Consider the following 27,180-nt stretch of genomic DNA (forward strand, 5'->3'; position numbering starts at 1 on the left):
AGTGGAGGAATGAAATCAACTGCGGAAACCCAGCAGTATTTTAGGGGACTTGACTAGAGGAAAGATTCCCAAAGAGGACTAGCCTATTTGTAAGGTGACCGCCCTGACCCAGTGATCTCCTACCCTAACAGGATTGTAAGGTGACCGCCCTGACCCAGTGATCTCCTACCCTAACAGGAAATTTTCCTTTTGATGTGCTTGGCTGCCTCGAGGCAAAGATTAATTTGGATAACAAGCATCTTCTTTTAACAATGTTTATAACTCTGAACTGGTTAGAGGTCTACTAGCCATTGATACATGAGCAGGACTGAGTTCATTTCAAAGCTTCCAACGGATCCCTTGCAGATGTCAGCTACTCTGAATAAACAAGAGCCTGGGTTGAAGGGTAGAAAGTAGCGCTGAAAACAGGTGAAAACTGCGAAAAGTACATTTGGTAACAGTGGCTGTTCTAGTACCTACTTGGCATCCATCCTTCCAAGGAGTTCAGTGTTTCAGTTTGTTCATATAGTCAAAGGAGGCCCCATGGAAGCCCCTTGACTCTAATTTGTAGAGGGGGCGCCACTGAACCCCCAAGTCAGACAAGACACAATGGAGGCACCTAGACTGTACTTCTACCTTTCAGCAATTTCAGAAAGTTCCTTTAGTCGGCCAGAAAGAAGGCTTCAGCCCTTTCCTCTGTCACCTGAATTAGGTTAAGAATATATTTCTAACTCTCTAACCCAGTCCCCCCACCATGTCCATGATTAAACCTGGTATTTCAGAATGTCTTGGGTGGAAGTGAAGACCAGCCACTTCCCACCATCATGAAGGCCCCTTGCAGAGAGTTTTCTTCTCATTTTAAAACGTTTTAACATTTAAGACTAGAAATAAAGTCAAATGTACGTACTTCATCAAACTTCATAGTGATAGATCAGTTTAAATTTACTAAAAGTTGACTACAAGATGGAATGATTTAAAGGACAACTTAAAGGGAATAAAAATGAATTCCTGGGACTTCCCTGGTGGTCCAGTGGTTAAGAATCCGCCTTCCAATGCAGGAGACGTGGGTTCAGTCCCTGATCAGGGAACTAAGACCCCATGTGCCTCGGGGCAACTAAGCCGGCGCACCACAGCTAGAGAGAAGCCTGAGCGCCGCAAGGAAAAGCCCGCATGCCACAACTAAGACCCGACACAGCCAAATAAATATTTAATTGCATTTTCAGCTGGGACCCTGGGCACCCTGAAGAAAGACAGTATTTTTCAGCTTCTGGTGTGATCATCCGACTGATTTCTGGCCATATAATGTGGGCAACTCCTCATTGATGCTCTTAAAAGGTAACATTTCCCCCCATTTCCACCCTCCCACGGGCTAGAAGTGGACCTAATGGGGGACACTTTGGACTGTGGGGGTGAGGGGAATATCCTATGAATGTCAGAGCAAAAACTAAGAGCCTGGCTTTATGGAACAGAACCTCAATACCAGCTGAGAATTTAACACAATAGAGAATTCATCTTCTATCTGGTTTAAGTCACTGTTATCTAGATCCCATGGGACCAAACCTATATCCTCACCAACGTTCCCCAATACCCAGCCCTCCTTCCCGGTCCTCCCAAACATCCACCTTCAGGACTTTCTACTGCGATTCGAATAATTTCTCCTCTTGTTCTTCAGTGAAAGGAGTTGTTGTCTGCTTCTTACCAACAATTAGTATCAAATAGAGAATATATCCTGTATTAAAGTAACTTTTTGTCAAAACCTAGGCTTAGGCAGGATAATTCTTTCAAATTTTGAGGACTGAGTTGCTAGACCATGAAGAATTTTGTAGATTTTTATTATTTTACTAGTAAAATTTTTAATCTTGAAATCGGTTAATCATAAAGTAAAAACTAACCATATATTTATTTTTATACATTATATACACTTGAGAAATAAATAGTATTCTAAGCATTTAAAAAAGCATCATTATATACAAATAAGGCTTCAAGCCAAATGTATAAATACAGGACCCACTGAGGATTCGATTCCCAAGGCTTCCATTACAAAAGTAGAAGTAACCAGGATGCACAGTCAATTAATACAAGCTCTACTTTGGCTAGAATGCAATCACAGAAGCAACAGAAAAGGCACACAACTGGATTGAGAAAATATCTTGAATTAAGGTATTTGACTGGTTATGTCTTCAGAGGTTTGGCACAGAACAATGACACAACCTTGGCACAATAGAGATTAAAACAACGTCCTTTAAAAACCTAAGTACAGAGAAAATCGCTCTCCCCCTTTCCCACCTGACATCACATCTCCTTGCAAATCAATCTTATCCATAAAAATCCCAACCCTTGGCCCAGTTGTTCTCCCAGTTATATGTTAATAAAAGAGTTTTGGGTTTCATGGATGGCTCTGAAAAAAATTCCTTGTTTGTTACATCTGGGGCATATTGGTGGGAAATGGCTATACGAGTCCTGATGAAGTTGCAGAGATGAGCATACCATGCGCATTGCCTCCAGGAAGTCTAAGTCCTCACCTGGCTCCTCCACCAACTTGGTATATAATTCTAGGCTCGTGCTGAACCTCACTAAGCTTCGGTTTTGTAACATAGAGATAATAGTAACTGCCCTGCTCACCTCCTGTTGTGAGTCTCTAATTAAGTGATGCATGTTCAAATCTTTTGAAAATTATAAAAGGGTTCCTCAGATATCATGTATATTAATTCAAACCAAGATCTAGAATTAAGGGCTTTTTGAAGAAGTTCAGCACAGAAAGGGCACTTGTTTTGGAACAAGATATTTCAAGAAGGAAAAAGCATGGCATTAATTCAATCTTGGTACCAGCTGTGTGTGACAGGTGCTGGTTTCTGTATGAACAGACATGTGTAACATATGTAATAGCCTCCAGCTTCCTACACAGAAGAGATTTTGCCAATCATATTCAGCAATTGGTACCATTCTGTCCCTAACATGTATAACACTCCGCTTGCCACTCTGCTGGTGATCAAAGATGTCACTCTTAAGGGAAATGCACTTTAACTAAGAAGAAATAGGTAGAAATCACTTAAAGCTTCAGGGTCCCCAACTCTCACATCCTGTAGCCCTCCCAGTGCCCCTCATGCCTTTCATCACGTGCATATCCATGGATCATCTAAACGGGAAGGGAGCCTAGACATCCCAACCCCATTAGGTTTCAAATGAGAAGATGGTCTGCAAAGATTTACTAAGGTGTCTACTGCCATGTGCTAATTAAGTTTCAGTGCTTAATAAACATTTGTCCAATCAAAAAATGAGCAATGGAGGGGCTTCCCTGGTGGCGCAGTGGTTGAGAATCTGCCTGCTAATGCAGGGGACACGGGTTCGAGCCCTGGTCTGGGAGGATCCCACATGCTGCGGAGCAACTAGGCCCATGAGCCATGACTACTAAGCCTGCACGTCTGGAGCCTGTGCTCCGCAACAAGAGAGGCCGCGATAGTGAGAGGCCCATGTACCGTGATGAAGAGTGGCCCCCGCTTGCCACAACTAGAGAAAGTCCTCGCACAGAAACGAAGACCAACACAGCCAAAATAAATAAATAAAAATTAATAAACTCCTACCCCCAACATCTTCTTAAAAAAAATAAATGAGCAATGGAAAAAGAAGAAAGCCAATGATGTGTGCTTTGGAGAAGGAGCTGGGGAGCAGGACCGAATAAAATGTAACCAGTCCACGTCACCAGTTACCCATCGAGCCCCAAGAGCGAGGGCCGCCACCCCTCCCCAGATCTACTCTCCCTCCCCCGGTGAACAAGGTCCCAGGTCTGCCATCCTGACATGAGTCAGCTCCCAGCAGCAAGACCCCTCACTATGACTCAAGTCAGGTCAGGCAGCTGACAGCCTTCCACGCAGAGTCACTCGGAGCCTGTGTTCCTTGTTGGGTGAAGCACCGGCTCATCCAGTCCTGAGAAGCCAGCCTGGTACGCATAGAGGCCAGGGCATCGGCCATTTGCACACAGATCTGGAGTTAGAGCTATCGTAGAGCAGCAGCGGGAACAGCAGGAACAGCAGGATGCGGTCTCCTCTGGAGAAAAGTCCCAGCCATCATGGGAGGCACGGTGCTGGGCCCAGCAAGTGGGCTCCTCCCATTGCTCCAGGGTCAAGGCCAAGAAGGGTCTTTCCATCAGGTGGGTCCTCAGCAGTAACGTTCCTCCATGTGCTTGGAAATCAGGGAGTGGGGGGCCTTGCGGGGACCTTCAAGGATGCTCCGGGGTTGGGCTGAAAGGAACCACGTGGGAGTGGTGTTCATTAGCTGGCTCTGCAAACATGCAACTCTGTTTACCACAAGACCAAGCTTTCTTCCATACCTATCAGCCTCTTTTATTTGCTTCCCTTTCAGAACAAATGGAGAAAGTCCTGAATACTCCCTCCTCCCCCTCCCCCAACAAGCCACAGATTCACTTTGAGAAACACCACACCGGAGCCTGCTCCGGGTTCCTAGTTCCATACACCTCAGTGTTGACATCTGCATATTTAGCAGAATACTCACCCACAGCACGCACATGTGCACACAAGCACACACACACACAAACACAACTTCGGGAGAACTATAAAGTGCTCCTTTGCTTTGATCTAGAAACACAAGAGAGCCGGCAGTGTGGCAGGAAGGGGGCAAGGCAAAGTCAAGACATCTTGATTCTAGTCTCAGCTACAGTAATGCACTATTGAGCCTCTTGGAACCTCCGTCTCCTTCTCTGTGAACAGGTGAACGGTCTCCATGGCAGGAGAGAGAGTACTGAAGGTGTAATATATGTCCAGGGATTCACCACTTCCTGGTGTTAATTTATTACTCGGGCTCCTATTGTTTTCTGTTCCTTTGAAGGCAAAGGAAAGGACCTGTTTTCTCAAAGAGTTATTCTGAGGCGAAGTATAACGTTCTCAACTGTTATGAAGTTCTGGAGCGGAAAAGAAGTATATAAGAATAACAATAAGAATAGCAATCCTTCCTGGGTGTGTCCAATTTACATGGCTGTTCTGAGGATCAATGAAGTTAGTACATGTGGAAGCACTTGGAAAGGTATAAATTTGAATACAAACATAAAGAATTAAAATTATTACTATAGCAGAAAATCATATCAAGACTCGACCGAGTCACTTAATTAGATGGGCAGTTTTCAGAATCCCACAAGTCCTGTGATCGCCGAGCTTGTGGTCACGTTGATGCTCCTAACAGGAGACAGAGCAGCCAGGGTGTAGCCCGGCCCTCCAGGCTGGCAGACAGTTAATCACAGGGGATCCCAGCACGGGCGCGGCTGCTTGATAATTGATACTCAGATGGAGGAGAGGTGACTTATCTGAGCAAGTGGAACCTCCATGCGTGAGAAAGAGCACAGGCTTTAGAGTAAACCAACCTGCTTCAAATCCTTACTCTGCCATCACCAAGGGGGGGACCTGGAAAGAGTGACCAAACCTCCCTGAGTCTCAGATTCCCCAACTGTTCACAGGGTTACGACACCAGCATCATGAGCTTGATGATCGAAGTAAATGAGATGATGTATGGAAGGCACTGACACAGGGTGGGCACTCACTCCGTGCTCGGTGTAAGGCAGCAGCGTTATTATCTAGTACCTCTGATGGACCCAGGGGCAGGGGCTGGTGGGGGCCATCTCCCTGCTCCTCAGCAGGCATTTAGACTCAGAGGGTGTGTGACGGAGCCCCCTTTTGGGTGCACCCACTGCCTCATACCACGAGATCATCCTTCCTCAATTCTGAGATCATGAGACTTGCACGGAGCAAGGAGGACCCTGAAGCAAGAGCACACGAGCATTCCTGCTTCTCAAAAAGGGGGAGAGTTGCCCACTAATATCCAATCACACCAACCTGGGTTCCAGGAAACCTTAAAGGGGGGCTATGCCTTATGCTTCTCCCTTACCTCCCACCTAACTCCCCACTCCAATCTGGTGCCCAGAAAGAAGCTGGGAGCCCTGGAGCTTCCCACAGCCCCAGTCACTACAGAGAAGCTCCATCTAAGCTGAGGACATGGGTACCAAGCTTGGGACTTAGTCACTGAAAGACCTCATTCCAGCAGGACCATGGCTGTGACACGTACAGGATGAAGCAGAGCAAGAGGCAAAGGGACTTTCACACCATCCAACATCCTACTCCTTCCAGCAGAAGGTCATCTTCATAAAGGAAGGGACTTTTATCTGTTTTTGTTGACTTCTGTGTCCCAAGTGCCAGACACACGTCCAGCCTACACTAGGGGACCCATCAACATGCATTGCATGAACCTCTGAGAATGTCCTACTTACCTGGTTTCATTTTTCATTCTCCAGCCATCTCGACACTTGTGAAACCAGAGCTCTTGGCCAGGGGATATGCGGGTGTTCTCAAGATCTTCTGCACAAAAAGTCAATCTAGGAGGAAAAAGAAACCACTGATGTAGCCAAAACTCTAGGGGTAGGTACATGGCTTGTACCAGCCATATGGTGCTCTCTGGACCTGAGGCAGATGGAATAAGGAGAAAAGAGAAGCTTTTATCATGTGACCCCTGACTCAAGACCCTTCAGAACTCCCCACTGCTGCTACAAGCACACTGAAAGCATCTCACTTTGATGTCTCCCATGATTCAGCTCATGCAGACTTTAATCACACCCCTTCCACCTTCTTCCTTCTGTCTATCCAAAAGCCTGTACCAAGGCATATCCTCTCTGAAGCCTCCCTGATTGCCCGAGACCTTATTAATCTAACCCTCCATTGACCTTCCAATTTCATAAATAGGCACGTCCTTATATAAATGTTGCTTTGTTATTGTCATTACTTCTTATGGCACGGAGTTAATGATGAAAGCTTTAGCTCATTTTAACACATTATATCTTGCCTTGAATAGCTTGTGGATTCTTGCATCCATGGTGGACTATAAACTCCTTGAACGGAGGAACTCCAGGTCCCTCCAGCATGGTGTCCAGAAATACCCATTGACAAGCGTAACTGGAACTCAGCTGTGGGCTAATATCAAAGATTCAAGAAGTAGACAACCAAGATCACAGGAAGAATCAGTGATCTAATAATCGTTTCAACTGTAACTTACAGCCCAACCCTGTGGGCTGCCCCAGCTTCAGTGGTGTGTGGACAGCATGACCTCATGACCAATAGACATGTGGTACACCTGACCGCGATGCTTACCAGCAGGACAAAAGCCACATTCCCAACAGCTTTCAGAACCTTCACCAGGAAGCCCAAACAGCCCATAAACACCCACAACACTCACAATCAGGAAATACAAATGAAAACAACAGTCGGGGACCAATTCACACTCAACGGAATAGCAAAAATGTCCACCAAAGGTAGGTGAGGAGGAGGGGAAAAGGAAGCTCTTCCTCTGTGGATAAGATTAAAAATTGGTCCAACCACTTTGGAGAGGGATTTAATAATATCCCATCCAGTTGGAGAATACATACACTATAACCCAGTGATTCTGCATGCCCCAAAGAAACTCTCACACACGTACACAAGGAAAATGTCCCAGGATGTTCATCTCAGCACTATTTGTAACTGAAAAATGTAGCAACAACTTAAATATTCAGCAGAACAATGGTGAAACTATTGTTTGTGCAATGGCAGTTTACATACAGGAGTTGAATGTGAATAGACCAGATCTGTATGCATTGGATAAATCTCATAAACTATGCTAAATGGAGAAAAGCAACTTTTAAAGGAATGTGTCCACTCACGTAAACTTCAGAAGCAACCAAAACATTTCTATAGGTTGTTTATGGATAAAACAGAAGTAGGGAGAGTATAAAAATCATGAAGAGGAAAACACACTGACATTAGTTAATGTTGGAAGATGGGTACATTTGGTTTGAAAGGGGAGGAGTCGGACGGGAGAGGGGCACAAAGGGGTTTCAGCTTTATCTGTAATGTTTTACTGTTTAAAATCTTATATCTGAAACCAATATGAAAATGGTTTACATTTATTAAGTCTCAATGGTTTATTAAATTTGAAATATTTTATAAAAATGATCATCTTTCTGCTACCACACATCTTTCTGGTACAGGCTGCACTTATAAGCACCGAGAGAAGGAAAAAGACACGCAATTATCTAGACCACAGGCTTCATACTAACAGCTCCCCTCAGCTGGCACCCACCCCTGCCACATACACACCGGTGCACAGGTCTTTCGACCAGAATCACTCACACAAGCAGCCTAAGCCTCCACCCCCTGCATGGCCAAGCTGCACCATAGGTGGTGGATGGAAACGGGACGCATGAAGAACTGTAATGGAGAAAATGCCAGAAGAGATAGAAAGAAGGTGGAGGCTTCCTCCCACCATCCCAAGGCTGGCAGTGACCTCCCGGAGGTCTGCTGAAGGATTTGGCCAAGGAAACCCTCCTCTCTTGACAAAGGTCTTCCTGGCTGCTCCGAGAGTCAAGCCGCGTTTTAGCGGCTGATTTAGGGGTGGGTTTTTTGTGTTAGGCTTGGTTAACAGACGTGGGGAAACTGCCAGCCGGCGTGGCACAGAGGAATCTGTTACTTGACGTTAGCGCCCCACGCATGTCCTTGAGTCAGAGCCTCCCAAGGAGAGGTATAATGCTCTGAAAATTGGATGCAAGGGAAGCCAGGACTCCCACAGACCTCATCCATGCAGGCTCCCTAAACTGGATAGTCTGGTTTGCTCTGGACTGGAGCAAGCAAAGGCTTTTGGTTGCACGGACCCCAGAGCAAACAAATGAACAAGGCAGCACTCCATTGGCCAATGGAACAAGGGCTGGATTCCAGCCTCCGCTTGCCCACCCCTCTCAGCCCAGGGCCTGCGATCAGGGTACAAGCTGCACAACAGTGGACAGAGGCCTTGGTCTGGAATTCAGTTCTCCTCGCAAAGGGTTTGCAGTTTTGCCCATGTACTCTGGATACGGAAAGATGGAAGCTGTACGCTTAGCAAAGGAAAGGACGCTGCAGAGACGCACACCTTCTGCTGACCACGGACCCAGAACAGGGAAAGGGTCGTGAGGCACTTACTTCCTCTGGGTTTCCCCGGACTTGACGCGGATGCGTCTGATATTCAGCTCTTGCTCGGACCTGCGGGGCTGAGACAGGTAGCTGCGAAGCTCTTTCCACAGGTTGTACCAGGACTGAGAAGTCCTCTCCCAGGTGAGTCTGATCTTCAGGAGGTCTCCCAAGTCCTCCTCGGTGTAGACCAGGAAGGTGTTGGTGGCATTCAGCTCGATCTGCTCCACTCTGCAAGGGGAGAGGGAAGCTGGTCTCAGTCCCCCCGCCACCTGGAAAACTGCAGCACCGTGGGGGTTGACGCAGTGGCAGCACCTGCCCCACTCGGATGGGAGAGAAATGCACAAGAGGTCCCCCCTACGTTCTCCACGTCCCACCAGCAGGACCGGGATGAAAACTCAGCTGTGCTCCACACGGGCAGAGAGATAATGTTGCCCACCGCACCCCAAACCATTCCTGAGCATCTCCCCATTCATGCTACTTCCTGGGGGGACAAGACCAGGAAAGAACAGAAATTAGAAAGCGCAAAGAAGTCACATCCCCACTCGACAGCGCCTCCTCCTCTCAGCCCACAGGCATCCATCTCCCTCGGAACTCTCAGCCCCTCCTGCCTGTCCCTCTCACGTGGCACTTGGGGGAGCCTGTCTCACCCCATGTGTGTGCATGAGTGTGTGCGTACAAGCCTGCTCCTCCTGCTAGAACCCCAGCCCTGAGCGTGAGTATTCTGATGACGTTACTTTGCAAGCCCAGCATTACTCAGCGTGGCGCTTTGCACCTTACAAGTGCTCAACGTATACAGATCACTGTGTGCCCCTCCCACAAATAATTAGAAACATGCCAGGGACGATGTTTATCAAGTTCCAAATTTCCTAAAGCCTCAGGAATCAGGCGTTCTCTGAAATGAAACAGCAGTTTCTGCCCAGCTGATCCAGCAGATTCTCACGCTGCTGATTCATCCCAGGAGCTGCCCTTCCAGAAACGTTCTGAGTCAAGGGCTAGGTGGAGAGTGTGAAGCAGGAGAGGAACCGCACAGCTCCTCCCTGGCACGCAGATGAGCTCCCCTGCACTTGTTCACCTGGCACACAGAGAGCTCCTGCGCTCTCTCTCCTTTTCAAACCAATTCGTTCTCTGTCCTGAACTCAGCAAAGGAAACCCGTGACTTACATTTCCAAAGGCAGATTCTGGGAGTCTGCATTGGTGCCATAAATGGTGACATGAAAGGTGGGCTCGATTTCTCCCATGTTCTTGTAGCTGAAGACATGGATTTTCATCTGATAATGGTAAACTGCAGAGAGAGCAGAACAGAGACATTTGTGAGCCTTGCTTGTCATCTTAGGGCACCCTGACCCAAACTGAGTCACCCAGCACAGTGAGTTTTTAGGGATTCTCATCCTTTGGGTCCAGCCCAGCCTCTAGCCTCCCTTTGATCTCATTCTGTCCAATGGTGTAAAAGGTCACTGCAGTATAGAAGAAGGAGCCTGAACTTTGGGTTTGGGGGACCTTTGGGGGATGCTGACCTGGGTACTTTCTAGCTGTGTGACCTTGAATTAAGGACCAACGTATTAACTTCTTGAGCCTCAAATTCCACCCACAATACCCACAAAACCTTACGGTTTTACAACATGCTATAAAAATGCGAGATATCATTTGGATCCACTGTTAGTCCTATCACAGATTATTCTGATGATCAAATGAGAAAACAAATACGAAACAGCTTTGAAAAGCTAAATGCAAGATAGAAACTTAAGATAGCGATATTGTGATCATAGAGTGGTGATTCACATCACAAAAGGAGTCCCCATCATTTATTTTTAAAGATCTACTTTCCTAGGCATACACAATTTAATGTGATTTAACTGCAGGAATGTGCCCGTCTACAATGTGGTATTTAGAAGGAGGAAAAAGGTCCTTCCCCAGGGCAATGCAGGTTTGGATGAAGGTTACCTCTGAAAGGCATGCCTGCCCGGGTTTTTAGGTACATTTTGCTATTCCTCTTGTTCCTCATTTTCTTGGCGTTGTAGCCAATGCTATTACAACGGTTCTTCCGGCAACTGAGGCAGATCCCCTTTTTGAAGCGGTTGGAGTCCGTGCACTGGAATGCGAAGCTCGGCTTGTCCTGATTCACCAGAGAGTCGACAAAGAGGTGTACTGCCCGCTCGTGCTCGCATCTCACCACCTCTGCAATTGCTGGGGGAGAGAGAGACGGAGACCATCAGGCTGCGCTGCTTCTCGGTGATCCGCCCACTCCATCAGTAAGTACTGTACACTTCATCAGAAATAACTGCTTTTCATGTCACTGTTAGTATGCTTGTTTGTGTCATTCTTTTCTTTCTTTCTTTTTTTTTTTTTTTTTTTGCGGTATGCGGGCCTCTCACTGTTGTGGCCTCTCCCGTTGCAGAGCACAGGCTCCGGACGCGTAGGCTCAGCGGCGTGGCTCACAGGTCCAGCCGCTCCGCGGCATGAGGGATCTTCCCGGACCGGGGCACGAACCTGTGTCCCCTGCATCGGCAGGCGGACTCTCAACCACTGCGCCACCAGGGAAGCCCGTTTGTGTCATTCTTAATGCATGCCCAGTGATATACTGTCTTTAGAACTGAAAGCCAGTCCTGCCACCGGACTGCTTGCCCTCCAGGTGGGAAGACACCACTGATACACATGAAGCATTAAAGAGCAAGAGAATGCATAGCACAGGCACTAAACAGGGTGATGGAGACCAGTTGTGCAGTAAGAGTCACTAAGTCCTGATAGAGCCATGCGGTCACAAAATGCTGGAAATGGATCAGATGCTAAACATCATCTAGTCCGGGGCTCAGCAAACTGCACCTTGCAGGCTGGCCCCATTTTACTAAAGTTTTATTGGAACATAGCCACATGCATTCATTTACCTATTGTCTCTGGCTGCCTCCATGCTACGGTAGCAGAGTAGAGTTGTTGAAACAGAGACAGTATGGTTTGCAAAGCCGGAAATATTTACTAGCTGACTCTTTAAGAAAATGTTTGCCAGGCTTCCGTGGTGGTGCAGTGGTTGAGAATCCACCTGCAAATGGATGGGACACAGGTTTGATCCCTGGTCCAGGAAGATCCCACATGTCACGGAGCAACAGAGCCCATGCGCCATAACTACTGAGCCTGCGCTCTAGAGCCAGTGAGCCACAACTACCGAGCCTGTGTGCTGCAACTAGAGAAAGCTCACAAGAGCAGCAACGAAGATCCAAAGCAGCCAAAAATAAATAAACAAAATAAATAAGTTTATAAAAAAAAAACTTAAAAAGAAAAAGGAAAGAAAATGTTTGCCAACCTCATTCTAGTCCAATACTTTCAGTTGTAGATTATGGGCCCAAATGCCCTTAGAGATGAAGTCATTTGCTCAGGGTCACAGAGTCAGTTGGTTGCAAAGCTAGGAGTATAATTTGGATTTTTGTGACCCACAGTAATCATTATTTCTTGTAACCAGAGGCTAAAGCCAATAGTTCCAGTAAATCCTTGGACCTTAAGAAAAATTTGGCAAAGCTCCCCTTCCCCTTCCTCATTAATATCACCAGCCTTAAGAAATGCCATCATCTGATCCCCCCTGCAGGGCTGAACTCCCCTTGCATGAACCCCCAAGCCCCACAGGGGCTCCTTGGATGTTATCACCTTGGGAGAGAGCAACTTAAGACTGAGTGACAGAGTGGACATCCCAAGAGCAGAGCATCACAGTGGACAGAGCCAACTGGAGCCAAGACTTAGAAATGCTGCCAGGATGCAAGGCGGTGAGCAAATGAGAAACCAAGCACCTCAGTTTCAGCAGCAAACTTACTTCAGCCCAAGACTGCTGGGAATAGGCTTAGGCATCCAGGAAGACAGATTATAAGTGAATGGAGGAAGAATCTTGAATTTATTTCTTTAAAATGTTACCAAAAATTAAATGATAGTACATCCATGCTAAAGAATATTATACAGCCTTTTAAAAGAATAAGGTAAGTAGATATATGTACTCTGATGTCTAAGAATGTCCGTAATATATATTAGGACTGAAAAAGCGAAGTTGCAGAACAATGTGATTTTGAAAAATATCACACACACACACACAAATAAATTTGCAAAGCGATAAGAGTGGAAGGATACACACAACATGTTCATATTGGCTACCTCTGGAGAGTGAAAGTAGGAGTAGGTGTGGGAAATGAAGGGGTATTTTCACTTCTTGCTTTAGGCAATTTTATAATGCTTGATTATTTTCCCAACAAATATGTATTCCTTTTGTTATAAAAAGAAATTAATCAATAATAACTGTGACCTCAAAGCACAAGAAAGCAGAGCAGAGACCACGGGAAGGCTGTTGATTGGCTTGCAGGATGACGAACTGTAGAATAAACAGTGTTGAAGGGCCACTGGGGGGTAGTGGGAATAATGAAACGGATGCTGTCGGGAGCACGAACAGCTCTGGCTGATTTAGGAGGAGATGCTATAATTGAGTCAAAACAAAAAATAAGGAACTCGGGGCTTCCCTGGTGGCGCAGTGGTTGAGAGTCCGCCTGCCGATGCAGGGGACACGGGTTCGTGCCCCGGTCTGGGAGGATCCCACATGCCGCGGGGCGGCTGGGCCCGTGAGCCATGGCCGCTGAGCCTGCGCGTCCGGAGCCTGTGCTCCGCAACGGGAGAGGCCACAGCAGTGAGAGGCCCGTGTACCGCAAAATAAATAATAATAATAAGGAACTCACTTCCATATGCAATTGACCCCAAGACATCGTTGAGTCCACAGCCCGGCTGGAAGTCACCTCCATTGGGGTAGATGTCAATGTGACCCACAGGCATCTGAATCCCGATGCTCAAGCCAAAGGAGCGTGTGTAGGTGTGCAGGACATCCACGAAGTCTGCGTCGTCAGGGGACAGCCTCCTGTGGATGTCAACCCCTTCAAACATGGGCCCAGCAGGATCCAAACCTACAGCAGAAGGGGGAGCCAAGACCAGCTGTGTCAGGTGCGCTAAGGCAGTGAGTCCTGGTGGATAGCTAAGCCGGCAAGTGTAAAATGAAGACATCCCCACCCTGGGAATCCTAAAGGGTGTGGTGCCTGTTGCAGAGGAACGTATGCTTTCTTCTGAAGCCTTCACCTGTCCTGACAACTCAGCTGACTCAGTAAATTGGCCACGGGGTTCAAGTGACACGTGGATCTGAGGAACCGTGCACTGTCAGAACTGAAGCAGTTCTAGAGGCTTCCCTGGTGGCACAGTGGTTAAGAATCTGCCTGCGAGTGCAAGGAACACAGGTTCGATCCCTGGGCTGAGAAGATCCCACATTCCACGGAGCAACAAAGCCCGTGAGCCACAACTACTGAGCCTGTGCTCTAGAGCCTGTGTGCCACAACTACTGAGCCCGTGTGCCACAGCTACTGAAGCCTGCATGCCTAGAGCCCGTGCTCCGAAACAAGAGAAGCCACCGCAATGAGAAGCCTGTGCACCACAACGAAGAGTAGCCCCCGCTCACAAAACTAGAGAATGCCTGCACGCAGCAACGAAGACCCAATGCAGCCAAAAATAAATACATTAAACTAATTAATTAAAAAGAAAAAAAAGAAGAACTGAAGCAGTTCTAGAAAGAACTTGGGCTGGCTGAAACTAAGCCATTCATTCCATTTGTTCTGCCACTGGGAGCCTTCCACAGTCTTAATTTTAGCAGAATTTTGACAGAATAACTAAGCTACCTACATCTTCAAGAGGGAAGACTCAGTCTCCCCAAACTGAGCTATTTGTATTTGGACTTCCACTTCCCCTTCCTTTAGTTATGAATCAGGCCCAGGAGTGGAATGGCAAGAGGGGACACACCAGGCACACTGAGCAGCCGCATCTCAAGCCTCCAGAATTCCTCTCCTTTGCAGCCACAAGGAGAAAACCTTTTGTCTGCAAACTTTCTGTATCAAACAAAGAGCACTGCAGAGAGCACTGGTTCTCACATTTGAAACAGCACAAATATCTCTGGGGAGCTTCTTACAAATTTGGATTCCACCGTGTAGCTATGAAAAACTCTGGGAGGACGCACAAGCCCCAGGTCACCTGCGTGTATGTGTGTCAGGGGAGAAGGCAGGGCAGGCAACTGCAAAGATAGTGGCAGCAACAGAGACAGAGACACTTTCACCATCTTGTATAATAGTTTGGGAACCACATGAGTGTAAAACCTTTCAAAATAGAATTTGCAAAGCATAAAATGCAGATTCCCTGACCCCCAAGAGATTCTGATTGGTAGGTCTGGTGTAGAGCCCAGAAATAGAGGTTTATTCCCCAGCTGATCCTAAAAATAAGCGGTCTGTGGACCAGATTTTGGAAAAACTTCTCCATGCTTCAGTAGCATTTCGAAAATGAAATCTGAATGTCTTGATTCATACAGTTCTTGTGCGATATTAAGGAGTAAGGGCTTGTCAGGGTAATACTGGCTACTACTACCAAGCTTAAGTAATTATGGGAGCTGGATCCATCCCAACCTAGAGCCCTACAGACACAGAGAGAGGACCTGGAGAAAGTTAAGAAAAGATTATGTGCAGCAGAGGAAGGGGGTTTGTTTAGTCTAGAACAGTGGTTCTCAACTAGGAGGGATTTTGCTCCCAGGGGGACACTTGGCAACCTCTGAGGCATTTTTGGTTGTCACAATTGGCGAAAAGGGAGAAAAGAAGCTGCTAGCATCCAGGGAGTAGAGGCCAGGGATTCTGATAAGCATCCTGCAATGCACAGGTCAGCTCCCACACAAGCATTATCTGGCCCCAAATATGAATAGTTGCTGAGGTTGAGAAACCTGGATCTAGAAACACCAAGGTAGGGAGGAGGTATGACCAAGAACAGAGCTGTGAAAGCAGCAGATGAGTAATAGAACAGTGTTTCCCAGACCCCAGTGCAGTGGAACAAGGGAGCACATCGTGAGGCTTGAGGGGGGTCATTTTAGGATAAACAAAAGGTAGAACTGTTGTCCAGAGCGGACAGTAAACCTGTGGAACTCGCTACTCATGAGAACTGGTAATGATTAACACTCTGAAGTTGAGGAAAATGTATGAATGACAGAGGCAGAAAGGGAGCCCAGGCTGCCTGGGGGCTCATCTCTAGCCCAGGACCCAAAAGAAAGATGGCACAAAAACAGTGGCCTCCCTGAATAGCCCTCGATGACTCTTTTTAGGGACTGAACGGACGCAGTACTGACACAGGTGGCCTCTCCCTGCCTCTCACCATGTCCTCTGGAGAAAAAAAAAAGAAAGAAGAGGAACATTCTGCTTTGCAGCCAATAAGAGAGGGGCTCTTGTATCGGTGAACAAAAGTCTCCACCAGACAGTCAGTGCCATGGAAACCAAGCTGGGCTGGAGGAATGCAGGCGGCTGACGGGGCTTCTGGAAAGGCCGGCTGGCAGGCAGAGCTTTCACCTCCCCGGACTGACCCCGCCTGACACGTAGCTAGGGCCCACCGACTCTGGGGAAAGGTTTCACAATTTACTTCTTAACTAGGAATGGGAGGGTGAACGCATCCCCTCCAAAAACAAGAGATGATGGAGAACCACCTCTTCTTCCATTCAGTCAGACTCCCCGCAAAGTGTTCTGTCCAGCAAATGGAATATACACATGCATGCACACGCACACACACCCTGTCGTGCACACGCATACACACAGGAAAACCTCCACCTTCTGGCCTGGCGGGGCAAAGGCTGCTGCGCTGTAACAGCTACTGCATCTCTCCCAGCAGGAGAGCGGCAGCATTGTGCAGTGGTGAGGTGCAGGCTCTGGAATCTGATGGCCTGCCTGGGTTTGAATCCCAGCTCTGCTACTCAGGGTGTGAGATATCATTAAAGTACATACTGAGTCCTATTTTCCCCATCTGTAAAATGAAGCCCAAGGACCCTTTTGCCTGGACGCTATGTGGCTTACATATGGCATAAAATACCTGTCACACATTGAGTGCTTGACATTAGGTAGCATCTAGCCCACAGCCTGCAGGGCGGACACTTAGTTCACATCTCTTGAATGAATGAACAGATCTGCTTGCTTATTTATTTATAACTAACAAGACACAAGTTCAATTAGAAATATATGACCTCTTCCCTAATATGTCACAGAACTCCCTCCGAAGCCTAAGAGGATAAAACTTTAGCAAACCTCAGTCCAGAGCTCTCTGGTCCAAGCAAGACTGGGGTTCAGGTACCTCCTGCAGGTCCAGGCTAAGGACCCCTGCTGGCCTCGGTACAGCGGCGTCCCCGGCCCCTGCCCCACACGAGCTGCAGTTTCTGGTGCTCTTACCAGTCAGGACCACCTGGTTCCCAGACCCACGGGAAGTCTGAGGGGAGAGGAGAGGGCACAGGCCTCTCCCATCAGACATGCACAGCAGCATACGTCAGGTCAGCCAGATACCCTCTGAGGTGCTGCCTGGCAACTGGACAGAGGCCACTCCTTCCTGTTATGTTCACCCCGGTCCCCTGCTCCACAGAGAGGCCGCAGAGAAGGGGCTGTGCTCAGGACATGCCGGCCCCAATGCTCTGCGCAGACAGCCCAGAGCACTGATTAGCATTCTGCCAGCAAAGCCCGCATCTCAGCTGCTCCCACCCAGACAGGCAAGGGGAAAGAACTGGAACTCTCCTACTAGCCCCATCTCATTTCAGACTTAGAAAGAGGAAGAGGGAGGATCTGCAGCCTGTCTTTGTTGCCAAGGACACTGGCCCTGGTGCTCCGGCCGGGGCCTTGTGTGTGCTGCAGTTTGAGCACAGCTGGCCGAGCTCTGCAACATCTTGCCTCTTGCTGGGGACTAGGAGGAGGTGCTCAGCCAATAGAACCCTGAGGGGCTTGAGGCCCAACGGCTTTGCTCCAGCAATGGGTTAATGAGCAGTCATGTGTGGCCACATTACCCGTTAGACAGTTCAGGCCCCGCATCTTGATAACCAAAAGTAAAGCTCTCAAGCTATGCTGAATCAAACAGTTGGATCTAAAGGAGTGTGTGTGTGTGTGCTCATTAGACTTAAGCCCAGGGACAATGATTTAAGCAGGGCTACTAAACCTCACAAATGTATATATTTTTAAATCTGCCCCACTGGCTTGTTGTTGAAACCAGAAACTCTACCTCTACTAGATCATTCTTTAGCTAAGGACTCCCTTCTACCCGAACCCTGTTTTCAAACGAAAACATTGCCAGGAAGGAAACGATTAACTCTTTCCTTCTGGGTGGCCAGTTAGGCCCTTAGCATGTTGGAGGTGAGGGAGAAGCTGGGAGGGAAAACAAATAAAAGAATGCTAGCAGGGGGATAAAAATTCAGGGCAACAAATTTGCCATTAAGGACTTCCCTGGTGGCACAGTGGTTAAGAATCCACCTGTCAATGCAGGGAACTCAGGTTTCAGCCCTGGTCCGGGGAGATTCCACGTGCCGCAGAGCAACCAAGCCCACGCACCACAACTACTGAGCTCACATGCTGCAACTACTGAAGCCCGCGCACCTAGAGCCCGTGCTCCGCAACAAGAGAAGCCACTGCAATGAGAAGCCCGTGCACCGCAACGAAGAGTAGCCCCCACTCGCCGCAACTAGAGAAAGCCCACGTGCAGCAACGAAGACCCAAGGCGGCCAAAAATTAATTAATTTTAAAATAAATATATAATCTTAAAAAAAATTTGCCATTAATTTTCTCCTAGAGGAGAGTATTTTTTTTGAGAGGGCCTCCAAATGGGGAAGAGAATCCTTTCCACTTTTCACTATCATTCAATGATTTAAATCAAACTCTCATATCAAAAGGTCACCAATTATTTGCCAAGGGGAAGGGGGCGAGGGAAGGATTGGGAATTTGGGATTAGCAATTGCAAACTGTTATATATAGGATGGATAAACAACAAGGTCCTACTGTATAGCACAGTGAACTGTACTCAATATCCCGTGATAAACCACAATGGAAAAGAATATGAAAAGAATATATATATGTATAACTGAATCACTTTGCTGTATAGCAGAAATTAACAAAACATTGTAAATCAACTACACTTCAATAAGATTAAAAAAAAAAAGCTCACCAATTCTGCCTATGGAATGTTTATCTCTCCAAATAAACTCGCTTTCACTTAAAAAAAAAAAAAGCTCACTAACGTGGAAAATTCAAATTTCTATCGACTACCTGGGTACCAATATCAGATAGAAAGGTCTCTTTAACGACAACATTTAACCACTCATTCTAAACAGGTAATTATCACTAATAAATATGCCAACTAAACATGGGAAAGAGGCTGTTAGTGGATGAAATAGAAACCAGAGGCAGAATTCAAACCACAGCCCATCTCTCATTCCTTTCCCTTGAGGTCCTGGCACTACCATGGGCAGAGACTAGAAGTGAGCACCAGAGGCTTGCAGGCCTGGGCTCCACCCCAGGTCTGCCCCTGAGTCTTAGCTCTTTGCCCCTGGGTGTTTCCTCACCTGTTGCACTAGACCTGGTTTTCAAACTGTGCTCCCTGGTGCTCTGGGACCCGGAAATTCCTCCAGAAAAGGTGGAGGCTCAAATAACAAGGTTAACGCTACTTGCAAATACCCAGCTTTGACCAGAACACACCTTCTATCTGTTTCATACATTGGGGACCTGCACATGTTCAATTTGAAAAAGGGCTCTGAGACTTTTGGACATTTGAAAAGCCCTGGATTAGATGTTCTCCAGGTTTTTTCCAAGGCTAACCCTCTACGGCTCTCTCCTGCTGCCTCTTAGGGAGCACTCTGGTTCAGGAAAGCCTGGTGGGCAGAGCAGCTGAGGGAGCTCCAGGATCAGCCATGAGTGAAGGGAGCAACACTTACCCGTGATTCTGCCCACCGTGCCTTTCACGAAGTTGCCGGCATACCCGGCCACGTGAGCCCCAAGGCTGTAGCCGATCAAGTGAACATCCCCGAGAGAAAAATCCTCCTTCCCCTGCAGGAAGTCACAGAGGTGTGTGAGTGAAGAGTGTGGTCCTGAGCCCCAAGGCCACCAACAATTCAACAAGTCAATCACGTTGGGGAGACGCGGGAGGGGGGAGGGGGTGGCAGTGTGGAGCTCAAAGACACCGGGCTCACTGGAGACTAAGTGCCAGCCACAGCCTGCAGCAGGGTGACCCCTGCCCACCCTCTTATGCCCACGAGCTGCCGACCTCCTCATCCCAAACCTGCCTGGGACCCCAGAGTTGAAGCATCAGACCCTCACAGGGCACTCAGCAGTGGGGGTGAGGAGGTGGTGATTTGACCCCATGGCTCAGGAATCGAGCTCGACAAAACAACCCAGGTAGGGCTTTCCTGGTGGCGCAGTGGTTGAGAGTCCGCCTGCCGATGCAGGGGACACGGGTTCGTGCCCTGGTCTGGGAAGGTCCCACATGCCGCGGAGCGGCTGGGCCCGTGAGCCATGGCTGCTGAGCCTGCGTGTCCGGAGCCTGTGCTCCACAACGGGAGAGGCCACAACAGTGAGAGGCCCGCGTACCGCAAAAAAAAAAAAAAAAAAAACAACAACCCAGGTAGAGGACTGAGGACTGTTCAAGACTCCTGACCAGAATTCTGCCAAAATTATTCAGATTCCATCGGCTTCTAACAGGAAGCTCAGGCTGTAATTACCCAGATAATAGGGTCACTTAGCCAGTGTACCAGCCAGTGTACCCCTGCATCCCATTAAGTCCACTGAGCGCAGGTAAATCATTAAGCTATAAAAAGTAAATTTAAGACCTCAAGATCTGTTTTCCACATTTTATGCAAGGCACTAAGCTACATTGGTTTGAACCAACCTTCCGTACCCTCAGCCCAGCCACCCTTAAGAGGCCAGAGCAGACTTCAGTAGGTATTTAAGATTACAAGGTGATCCTGGCTTCTGAGGGCATCAGCAATTAATGAACCAAAAGGCAAATTTTCTTCCCTCAAGTAAAGTAAAAGGAAAAATCCGGAAATGTGTCAATAATTAGAAAGCTTTCTAAAAGTCCCAGCTTCCAAATGTTTCAAGCAATACTTAATTCCGTAAAAAATTGGAAGCTCAAAGATATTCTCAGACTCCTGAAGTTCACTGAAACTGACCTGTCTGACCTGTATTTTTTTTTTACAGTCTTAGAATTTTTTTAATAAATTTATTTATTTTATTTTTATTTATTTTTGGCTTCGTTGGGTCTTTGTTGCCGCGTGCGGGCTTTCTCTAGTTGCGGCGAGAGGGGTCTACTCTTCGTTGCAGTGTGCGGGCTTCTCATTGCAGTGGCTTCTCTTGTGGTGGAGCATGGGCTATAGGTGCATGGGCTTCAGTAGCTGTGGCCCACGGGCTTAATTGCTCCACGGCATGTGGGATCTTCCCGGACCAGAGCTCAAACCTGTGTCCCCTGAATTGGCAGGCAGATTCTTAACCACTGTGCCACCAGGGAAGCCCCTGACCTATATTTCTTAAAAGGGTTCAGGGTCCTGCTCGTAAGAGGAGATGACTCCCTTTGGTCCCGTTACCTGCAGCCAGTTGAGCATCCTGGCGACGCTGTGTCCCACCTCCCTTGTATTGTTGACTGCGTCTGTGTAAAGCTGGTGAGCCAGCGGGAGCCAGTCCACCACCACGACGTTGGCTCCTTTCTCTCTTGTCTGCAGGGCTGACACGAGTTTGTACAGCCAGCTTTCAAACATGCCGCTCATCTGCAGAGAAAACGGGGCTTTTTAAAAAAATTTTTCTTCTGGGTGTCAGAAATCCTAATGAATATGGAATTCAGTTCCACGACCTTCTCCCCAGCCACTTCCGGAAGCTTCACATTGGCTACCCAGGCATCAAACACTTGCACATGAGCCGGGCCAGCCACAGGCAGGATTGCTACATGGGTGATTGTCTTCCATTGCGCTTGACATCTCCAGTTTTTCCCATCAAAGATGTCAGAGCTGGTGTCCTCTGCTGCTGCCCCACTGACCGATAGGCCCCCTATGAGATATAAGTTGGTGGCGATGCTGGCCTGAGGTTAACCCAAGTCCCTGTCACAGTCAGGTGAGTGAGTGGCCTGGTCCGTCATTCAAAGGCAGCTGCGAAGGGTTGCCCTGGAGAATTAGTTTCTTTCTCAGAGATGCAGGGAGATTCTGTCTCTTAGGCAAATGCAGAGTTAACAAATGACCCCTTCCCACAAGCCATCTCTGCCATCCTTCTTGACCCCAGAGTAGAGAAGATCTGTCCCTGGAATCCCAAATTAGAACTCAGAACACACTTTCCCACAGAAACAAAGTGTAAATGGTGACTAGGTCCAGCTGTAAACCCATCCACAAGTACGTTATTAGATAAACAAATTTTCTGTGCCTGGCCTGGGAACCCTAACGCCATTTACAATCTTGCTTCTATGGGAAACTGCTGTTCCAAGTTCCAAACAGATTATAAAAGAACTTTCTGGAATGCAACCCATTTGTAAGTTGCAGGCAGTTTGTACTTGCATTTTGACAGGGGGCCTTATAAAGGTTCAAATGCATAATTCTAATCGTAGGCTGTGGGGTGAGGACGGATGGCAGGCCCTTAATCATCCCTCCAATTACATTAGGTAGGTAGGTGCCTACATACCACCCACCCCCACCAGGCCTGACCCCAACAGTTGGCGATAGACCTAAAGACCCAGAAAGCATGTAACGGATATGAATTTCTCATCATTAAGAGGAGGAATGTCCCCTCCCAATTAGCCCAGGCAGAAACCTGCTCACTTAATAGTGCCATTTTCCTACAGACTGCCATTAGATGAATGAATAAATCCCTCGCTGGTCAAAAGCTTCTGAGGCTGAGTGTTAAAGCCCTTTTTTGTTGAAGTTCGTCATGGGTTTTTCAATGTGAATTGCTCAGCTAGGTCATATAAAGACTCCAGTGCCTTTAAACGGAGCCATCTCTATGCAAACAGGAGGGCACCATGCCAACCAGGGCCAGCCAGCCAGGCCAGCTGCCTCCTCACAGACTCTCTGAGCCAGTCAAGTTGCTTCCGTTCAGCTCAGCTCTTACGGAGGGATGGCCCCCGCGACGCAGTGGTTGACCAATGTAATTAAGCATAATTAGAGGGCCCCTTAAGAGCCAGTGGAGCTGGGCTGCTGCCCTCAGGAGAGCCACTTTCTGAAAGCCCGCTGTGTGCCAGTGTTAAATACCGCCCTGCTGGAGTCCAGATTGCCCCCTTAGCAAAGTGCCCATTACATTCTTCACAGCTGTCTGAAATACAAGCAGCCCACAAGAAAAGAGGGGGAGACAGAGTGGAATCTGGAAGCACCAGTATTCTTTCTAATTGACCAAAACAAAGGAAACCAAATCTCCCGGAAAGCTGTAGAGCTCCCTCCCCCAGAGGCTCACCGTCCATCCATGAATGATGAAAAAGGTTTTGGCTGTCATGTTGAAGCCACAGTCTTCTAAGGGCTGGTTGTGGTCAAAGGAGAGGTAGCATCCTTCATGCTCTGGGTCCTCAGAGGTGCGGAGGTTAAATCTCACAGGGGGTTTGGCAGCAGCCGGTACAACCCTGGATCTGTTGAGCTCATCTGGGGAGAAATAACAGAGCAAGGGTATAACTAGCAGGCCTGGGTGGTGAGAGATCTAGGGTCTAGTTCTAATTCACTCTTGAGCAAATTACTTAACCCCACTGGGTTTCAGTTTTTACATCTGCTGAATGTTTCCTCCTCACCTCCCAGAAGAGTTGCGAAGATGTTATAAAAGGGACATCTCACCAATATTTGAGTATTAATGAGTCACTAGGATCAATTACTGTGAATCTGAAATAAGTCTCTCTTGCTTTTCTTTCTTCTTCCCCATCCAAACCAGTTCTCTTTCCTTCCCTCAAGTTACTAGTTTCAGAGTATGGGTCCTTAATTCTTTTCCTGAAATGCTTGGGACCAGTTGAGTTTCAGAATTCAGAAATTCTCAGATTTTAGAAAGCTATTATGGCATATATATATATATTATATAACACCCCCAGCAGGGTCTGGGACATTCCCATTCATCAAATACACCAATAATATTTCTGCAGGGAAATACATAACTACTCACACTCGAGGGGAAAAAAAAAAAAAGATTCTAAATATCCTCTTATCGGTTCAGGTCAGTTTTTGCTGCCAAATGAGTAAGAGTTCAGGTCAGGTAAGGCCAGTTCTTGCTGCCAAACAAGTTACCAAACAAATTTCTCAATTTTCAAAGATTTTGCATTTTGGAATTGGAGGTAAGGAGCTGTTGACCTCTTATGCAATGGGCTTCCCTAATGCTCTCATCTCGATTTCAACACTTGCTCCAAAGACCTCATGCATCCTCAGTGCTCCTTGCAGTACCAGACATGTGCCAGACAGTCTTCTAGTTTGTTGAATAAATTAAATAAGTTATTGAAGCCATGGAGAAGCTCATAAGCGCAGCAAAACCTCTCTTTTCAGCTCCACTGCACACACACAGTGCCGTCTAGGAGATGGTCCTACTACAAAACACAGCCCATGTCACTGATGGTCCCTATGGCCTTTTAACACTAGGTACTGTCATCACCACACTATTTCAGAAGGTCCTAAATGAGCCTCATCTAGCATTCTTCCAACCATCCAGGATACCATCCCTTGATAACAGGCTAGGAAATTAGAAAATCAAACTGTCCGGTCACCCAGAAATCAAGTGAAAAGGTACCGAATGACCATCCCAGGAGCTTCATTTATCCCAGAGTCAAAAAACAAATGGAGTCATGGAAAGAGAGACCAGAGCGGTGGACAGGTTGGTGGGGAAGCGGACAAGGGGGAGGACAGCTATGCACCAGATGTAAAAAGGGTAAGTTTCCAGAAAATGCGACTAAATATGCACGAGCAGAACTTTGTCATTAAAGTAACGAACAAAAGCCCCAACTGACAGAAATGTGAACCACAGACATAACTCATTCAATATCTCCCAATTTCCACCCAGATAGCCACTCACAGAGACCAGGTGGGAAGTCCAGGAGCAAAGGAAAGGGAGTCTGCTGGCTTCCTGCCACCGACTTGTGGATAAACTCACAAACTGACATAAAAGGTTCACCTTAGCAGCTGGCTCTCTCTGACACCACAGTTCTCTAGCTCATTTCTACTACTTCCAGCCTGAGTCACTTCAGCCTCTGGAACTTCATGATCGTCCTTCATCCGGATGTCCTCAGGCTCATTCTCTTACCTCCTTCAGCTCCTTCCTTGCTCAGGGGTCAGCTCCTCAGGGATGGAAGCCTGGTCCCAGGCTAACACTGCACCACCTTCTCCCGCCAGCCCTCTGTACTTTCCTCCTCTGCTTTATTTTTTTCCATAACACTGAGCACTATTTATATATTTTAATTAGTTGACTAGCTGTTTTCCCACCACTGAAATGTAAGCTCCATGGGGGGAGGGCCTTACACCCATTTTGTTCACTGCTCTATCCCTCACTCCGAGGAGCATGCCTGGCAAATAAATACTGTTTTGAATGAATGAAATGGCCCCCAAATACTCAGAATCGCAGAACATAGAAGTTGGAAGGAATGTTAGCCCTTTACAGGAGAGGAACTAGAGATGCAACCTAACCTGGTTCAACTGCACTAGAGTTGGGAACATGTTAAATAAAACAAGTTTTTTCCATTCATTCCAATTAACCTCCTGCGTGCACATAAGCAACATGGACCAGCATCATTTGACCCAACCTCAGCAGAATAGTAGAAGATGAAATAATAGTGTGTGGTTCAGAGGTTCCCCGCTCTCCTCTGCTTAACTAATTGACTTGGTACTCCCGCTGGGTGACCCTACCCTCGCCCCTCGGGGCAGGTTCCTCCAGTAAAAAAGACTGCCACGCAGAACTCAGGAGAAAAGCTGGCAGCTGGAAGGAGGAGGAGGACGGAGAGGTAGAAGAGGAAGAGCAAAGGCTGGAAAGACTTGGGGAAGAGGAGGCCGGCAACCCGGGGAATAAGCCCAGCAGCTTCTCTGCACAAATGACTCACCTAATACTCCCGGCAAGCACTACTCAAACCAGAGCCAGCTACCCTGATACCTTAACTTTCAAGACACCTACACCGAGATTAAAAGGAAGGACACCAGGTGATAGAGCTCTAACAACCTTCTTGCCTCGGAAACCCCAGGTTCAAAGAGGAGGACAAGGTTAAACAGCTGCTGGCAGCCAACTCTGCTGACTGGACAGCACCGAGAGGAGAACCGTATAACGACAAGGGGGCGGGGCGAGAGCGAGCGCGGGCGAGCCTGCGGCCTCTTGGACGCCTGGCCGGGGATGTCCTCGTCGGAAGCGCCGAGGAACAAGTGATCTCCAAGGCTGATTAGGAGGACCCAATGGACAGCGCAGGGGGTAAGGAAGAAGAATGTCGCAGGATCGAGGAAGAAGGGTGCGCAAGACAGAGGGGAACTGGCACAGAAAAGAAGTTGTGGGGTGTTAATAAGAACAAGGACACGTTACCTTGCAGCCGACCCTCTGGACCAAGGGTTGCGGGACCTCCCGCGGCAAAGCAACAGTAAGCGCTCCAGAGGCAGAGCAGAAGACCGGAGTTTCTCATCCTTCCCGGCCACATCCCCTTCCCCCAAACGGGACTTTTAGAAAGACCACAAAAAAAAAAAAAAAAAAAAAAGAGCCGCCTCTCGATGTTTCCAGTAGTCCGAGCCCGTAAGACCCGAAGTGGGAAGGCTTCTCTCGACCAGAGAGAGTGGTGGCCTTAGACAGCTGCAGGTGGAGAAGGTGGAAAATGAAAACTTGGCTAAATTGAGCCACGGGGTGGTGAGGGGAGTGCGAAGATGCTCCAACCAGAACCAGATCTGCCCTCACCCGTGCCGTTCTCCCGGGAAGCCAGGGCTCGCCACTGTCACACCGCGAGCTCCCCGGCGAGGTAGTTTTTTAAACTATTGGAGTCATCTGACCCATCGCCAGATGGTGATTTGCATAATTTATTCCCGTCCCCGGACTCTGATTGGTCACACCTTCTCTGACGCCCGAACCAAAGACTCCCCAAAGTTTGAATGAAAGCGCCGCACACCCACCGCGTGGACACTCTGCACGCGCCGCCTTGTCTCCTCCCCAGTCAGCTTCGCGGGCAGCCGCGCTCTCGCCACTCCACTTTTTCCTAGTGTCCACTCCCGGACCCTAGATTCTCCGCTCGCCCCTGCAGCCCCAGGAGGGTCCTTGCCCCAAAGCCCTGTTCCCGCCGCGCTTTCGATCGCTGGAGAAGGAAGGTTGTCCTCTCCAAGGCGCAAAGCCATCCCCGCGCCCGAAATGATCTCTCCTCGCCCCGGGCCAAGGGTACGGATGGAGGAAAGCCACCTGGTCACCCTGTGGTCCTTCTTTTCTCTCTTTCCTCCTGCGCTCCTGCCTAG

General features: G+C 48.0%; 1 protein-coding gene across 2 annotated transcripts; it reads right to left on the reverse strand.

The window, feature by feature from the left end:
* Positions 1-1,877: 1,877 nt before the first annotated feature.
* LIPG (lipase G, endothelial type) lies at positions 1,878-26,758 on the reverse strand. 2 transcript variants are annotated; one of them, XM_082853098.1, is made up of 10 exons: positions 25,806-25,884; positions 23,204-23,385; positions 21,361-21,540; positions 19,717-19,828; positions 13,655-13,876; positions 10,896-11,138; positions 10,116-10,236; positions 8,964-9,182; positions 6,251-6,355; positions 1,878-4,217 (listed from the first exon to the last, which is right to left on the reverse strand). In XM_082853098.1, exons 2-10 carry the CDS (start codon positions 23,240-23,242, stop codon positions 4,196-4,198), a joined length of 1,263 nt encoding a protein of 420 aa, XP_082709224.1. In that variant the 5' UTR covers positions 23,243-23,385; positions 25,806-25,884; the 3' UTR covers positions 1,878-4,195. The 2 variants fall into 2 exon arrangements, with proteins under 2 accessions (XP_082709224.1, XP_082709223.1); XM_082853097.1 differs by lacking the exon at positions 25,806-25,884 and adding an exon at positions 26,273-26,758 and having other exon boundaries at positions 1,879-4,217.
* Between the last annotated feature and the right edge of the window lie 422 nt (positions 26,759-27,180).

The sequence above is a fragment of the Leucopleurus acutus genome (assembly GCF_964270905.1).
Source record: "Leucopleurus acutus genome assembly, chromosome: 13".
In the NCBI taxonomy this organism is placed as follows: domain Eukaryota; kingdom Metazoa; phylum Chordata; class Mammalia; order Artiodactyla; family Delphinidae; genus Leucopleurus; species Leucopleurus acutus.

Excerpts from the sequence above, each read along its gene's own strand:
- LIPG (XM_082853097.1), bottom strand. The coding sequence starts at position 26,384 with ATGTGGCCGGGAAGGATGAGAAACTCCGGTCTTCTGCTCTGCCTCTGG. Across the intron at positions 21,541-23,203 it reads TCATCATTCATGGATGGACG|ATGAGCGGCATGTTTGAAAG; the intron begins GTGAGCCTCTGG and ends TTTTCTCTGCAG. Across the intron at positions 6,356-8,963 it reads TCCGGGGAAACCCAGAGGAA|ATTGACTTTTTGTGCAGAAG; the intron begins GTAAGTGCCTCA and ends TTTTCCTCCTAG.